General features: G+C 42.9%; 1 protein-coding gene across 1 annotated transcript; it reads right to left on the bottom strand.

Annotated features, from left to right (window-relative positions):
* Positions 1 to 492: 492 nt before the first annotated feature.
* On the bottom strand, positions 493 to 2,507 carry calhm6 (calcium homeostasis modulator family member 6). The gene is made up of 2 exons (XM_070966901.1): positions 1,962 to 2,507; positions 493 to 1,073 (listed from the first exon to the last, which is right to left on the bottom strand). Exons 1-2 carry the CDS (start codon positions 2,505 to 2,507, stop codon positions 639 to 641), a joined length of 981 nt encoding a protein of 326 aa, XP_070823002.1. The 3' UTR covers positions 493 to 638.
* Between the last annotated feature and the right edge of the window lie 2,215 nt (positions 2,508 to 4,722).

Raw genomic sequence — 4,722 nt, forward strand, 5'->3', positions numbered from 1 at the left:
ACAATACTTGCAAATACATCAGTATCAGTCAACTGTTGAGGTTGTGGATAAGGAGGCACAGTGGTTGTCTTTTAAGGCTCCAGCCTCAAGTCCTCCTGTCAAAGTGTCCTTGGGCAAGACACTGAACAATGATGGTCAGACTAACTCCTTGAATAGTAACTTGCTGGCATCAGTGTGTGTGTGTGTGTGTGTGTGTGTGTGTGTGTGTGTGTGTGTGTATACGATTGTATTACTCCACTAAATTGTGGAGATAGAAATGTGGGCATCAGCTGTTGGACAATCAGTGATATGTTAAAATAAAGCAGACACACACTTAAACCATGGCCATGGTTTGATGAATCTGAAGGCATTTTGGATTCAACTCTGTTTGTATTTTCTAAATACAATACAGTTTCTTTCTTATACAATTTTTCTCTGCTTCAATCAGATGCAAATTGTGCTCAGCTATGTCCAATGAAGTTTTTTTTACACGTTACACACATTCATTGGGTATTCATCTCTCACTGCCCCTTGGCTCTTTGAATTAACTGCTCAGAGCCACACCTGCACCATATGCAGTCAACTGACATTACACATTATCATTTATCTGCAAACTGGTCTCACCCTAATACAGACATCAAATGAGACTGAAAACCTCTTCACAGTGCCACCCTGCCATCATCCACAAAAGAAAGAACAGCAGGGTTGTCGTCTGCAGGCTCACTTGACTTGACAGAAGCCATCCTCATCATACCATTGTCAGTCTCCTGGCAGGTCTCCACATACCGATGTATGGTGCTATAATACTGTTCTTTGGTGTTGAACTTGTAGAGGGAGGAGATCTTCTCCCAGTCTTTGTTGGGTGGGGTGATGATTTTTTCAGGTGGTGTCTGGTTGAAGAAGCACTTCAGGTTCCTCTCAGCAAGCTCTTTAGCATGCTTAGTAGTGTATGAATCAATCATACTGCTCTCCTCATGAGTATACACCCTCCAAAACTTGAGCTGCAGGTAGCTGATGGGGGAGGTGCACCGAGCCGCACAGGTCAGCAGCAGGTTGGACAACATGATGGAGGCAATCAGCAGCCAGCCCAGAATCTGTGGTTATCATTAACACAAAGTATGGATTTATATTCAGGTGTAGGAGATGTTATTTGCCTCTGAATTTCAGTATTGAACGAGTGTAAGAATATGTAAATGTGTGTAAATATAGTGTGAGGTGAGAGCATGTCAAATCCATAAAATAAACTCAAAATTGCAAAACTCTCAAATATTGAATATGAACTCACATTGCAAAAGGACAGATGTGCCAGCTTCAGCCAGTGGTACATCATTACACTATTGTAAGGCATTTCCTTTGTTTCAACATCTACTCTTCTTTATGAGTAAGGGATACAGGTGGGATAGTGTTTTATTTTTATTGTGTATTTGCTTGTTTTAAGAACCTGCACTCTCTCTTCCTGTTCCCTCTCAGGTCTTTGGGCTAACCATAGGAAGCAAAAGCCACAGCTGTGGCAAACTGGAATAGTTAGAGGTCCAGTCTACAAAGGACTGGAGCAATGAGCAGTTCCAGACTGTTCTTAAAAAATCCTGATGTGTTGTCTGCTCTTTCCCTTACTGAGGCGCTCTACCCAAGGTACAAAAGAGCAAATTTCAACTTCCAAAACACAACATTCAACCAAACAAAAAACAAATATTCTAAATATCTATTACAGCAACTTCTATATAGGCCTACTGCAAATTCCATAATTTTATATCTGTACTATAATACTGTAATTATAATACAATACCATTTACTGCTTAGTATAACATTTACTTAGAATAACCTGATCATACCACTCAGCTGTGATGAATTCATCAAAAGGTTGGAGCATTTTAACTACTTTGTTAAATCTAGTCTCATTTAATTTAATAAAATAAAGTTGCCCTTGCTAGAAGGGAAGTGTTTAAGGGCAAGAAGCAGAATAGGAGCACACCAGCACTGACCTGAGACTGAGCTCTTAGGGTGAGTAGAACACTCTCTCTGTCAGCCTGCAGGACACTGGTGCCACTCGTACAGGGGAAACTGTGGAGCTCCCTCTGACACTGGACAAGAGAGCTCTTATCTCCACACAGATGCCTGCTGTAAGCACTCACATTGGTCCCGGTCATTGCACACTCATAGTAGTTCCCATTGAGCAGAGCCACGGCAATCCAGCTGGTAGGTGCCACCAGCGCAGTAGTGCTGATCTGGGCAAAGACCATCCCAGTGGCACAAAGCCTCCTCCAGTGGCACAGCTTTGCCCTGTGCTGGCACAGACCTGTGGACAACTTCCATGTCTTCTTATTCAGGATGTAACCCAGCAGTAGCAGAGCTAGAGCAGGCACCAGCAGGAACACCATGCCATACAGGAAGTTCAGTTCATTGCAGGGGCACCTGAACACCACTGAGGAAAAGATCTGCTCCCCTCCTACTGTCAACAGGGCAACCACCCCAAAACCAAGATTGGTTTGTTTGTTGGCAATGTTCACAACCGTCTTAAACTTATCCATCTCTGACTGCTGTGTGGCAGAGTGACTGTTTTCAAACGATCACGCTTTCACTTCCACCTTTTTAGATGTGCTTGTTGTCGTCACCACTGAGTCACTTCCCTTTCCAACCACCAGTGCCCACAGATATGTAACTCTGATGCTGGGGACATTCCAAGATGGTTCTCAGAAGCTTATTTTTGTTAAGCTGAACTGAATGGTGTAGTTAAGATTGAAATTGGCCATTACACACACATGGTTGTCATCACTTTTGGATACATAAAGACTTACATTAATTTCCTAGAGACTTACCCTAACCATAACCATTACCACTACTTGCTTAACCCGAACTTAGCCTACCCTAACCTTAACCCCAGTCTTCACCCTAAAATGTAACGTTTTACATTATGAGGAGCTGCACTTTGTCACCACAAGTAAGGCGAGTCCCCACAACATTAGCAATACATAGGCATATGTGTGTGTGTGTGTGTGTGTGTGTGTGTGTGTGTGTGTGTGTGTGTGTGTGTGTGTGTGTGTGTGTGTGTGTATATAAAACAGTACATAGACCAGACTGACAAATACAGGTACTTCATGAAACAACACCGCCACGCATGTTCACAAACAGTGTTATGGAGGAGGAAATATGACGGTGTAGGACTTACTACACCGTCATATTTCATGCTTCACATTGGGAATCTCACATGCAGATACCATCTGTTGACCTTTTCTTTGTCTCACAAACACAGAGGTTGGAAACATAAATCTCAAAATTAGACCCATCAGACCAAAGTGCAGAATTCCTCTGGTCTAATGTCCATTCCTTGTCTTTCTTCGCCAAAGTAATTCTCTTCATCTTGTTGGTTGGTCTCCCTCATTAGTGGTTTCTTTGCAGTTATTGGGCAATGAAAGCTTGATTCATGCAGTCTCCTCTAATGAGTTGATGTTTAGATGTGTCTGCTGCTTGAACTCTGTGAAACATCTAATCTGAGGTGCCATTAATTGGCAATTACTGAGGCTGGTAACTGTAACTAGACAATTTCCCCCTGGGAAATTTTGAAAGGGCCACGGGGGCCGCCGCCGGACGATGCAAACAGCTGCTTAGGCTAAGCTAACATTAGCATGTCAAATAACACTTTAAAAACATCTGAACCATCATTAGAATGTCTTTAACAATCGTTTTAACCAAAGTTAGCATGTTAGCATTAGCATGCTAAGCTAATATTAGCATGTCGAATAACACATTAAAAACCTCTGAACCACCATTAGAACGCAATGAACATTCATTTTAGCCAAGGTTAGCATTTTAGCATTAGCATGTTAGCATTGTGGCTAATGCTAACAGGGCAACATCATTCAATACCTCACTAACATTTACAACTCACCGGTAATAGGCTTGGCTATGGCTCATTGTCAAGCCACTGCATAGCTGCAGCTGAAGCTACATATGTGTGTGTATGTGGAAAGGAGTGCTCAGAGAAGTACTGAGCCTCAGGGGTTGCCACGGAAACTTGAGGTGGCCTGATCAATGATGTCACCCACTCAGACACAGGTGCAGACACACATGCATTTGATTGGAGTCAATGAGGAGCAGACAGAGAAATGTCTGAATTTGGCCTCTGTGCACCCCTTGAACAAACGCTTCTCACGCCAACACCGAAACTCCTGTTACCGAAATTTTTTCACCGTGAGAGCCACAAGGCTTTGCTCTACAAGCTGATCACTTTCTTTTTCCGCTGGGGTCAAAAATGGCGATTTTAGAGCGAGTTAAAAAATGGCTTGCTTCTGTCTCTCCTGTTTTTGATTTGTATTGGACCGTATGGGCCAGGTCAGAGGTACTCTCGTCGCTCAGAAGCTCATAAATCAAAAACCGCAAGTCCTATCGTTTAGTCAGGCACATCGTGAGAATCAGCACAAGCGGCACTACAACTCTGGAAAGTTTCACACACATAGAGCGAAATTTGTGGTTTGGAGAAGCGTGGAAAGAAAAAATTGCAAACACTTTTCAGAGCGTCTCTCCACTCTGGCAGTTAATCCCCTCCACTCTAGCACAACATTCCGTGCAATACACACCCATTATAAACTCAGAATTTCTCCCAAAACGCTCACGGTCATTTAACTGCGACTGCTCAAAAACTATACGACCTATCAAAACGAGAATTAATACACCAATACACGAGACTTGTGTCTGCGTTTGAAAGTTCGAATGGCGTCTCTAGGTCAACATATGCCGGAGCAGTAG

The sequence above is a fragment of the Chaetodon trifascialis genome, chromosome 7, assembly GCF_039877785.1.
Source record: "Chaetodon trifascialis isolate fChaTrf1 chromosome 7, fChaTrf1.hap1, whole genome shotgun sequence".
In the NCBI taxonomy this organism is placed as follows: Eukaryota; Metazoa; Chordata; class Actinopteri; order Chaetodontiformes; family Chaetodontidae; genus Chaetodon; species Chaetodon trifascialis.

What these genes read in the sequence shown, in the direction of transcription:
- calhm6 (XM_070966901.1), bottom strand. Translation starts at nt 2,507, where the DNA reads ATGGATAAGTTTAAGACGGTTGTGAACATTGCCAACAAACAAACCAAT. An exon ending in CCCTAAGAGCTCAGTCTCAG is followed by an intron (nt 1,074 to 1,961) that starts GTCAGTGCTGGT and finishes TGATAACCACAG; the next exon opens with ATTCTGGGCTGGCTGCTGAT.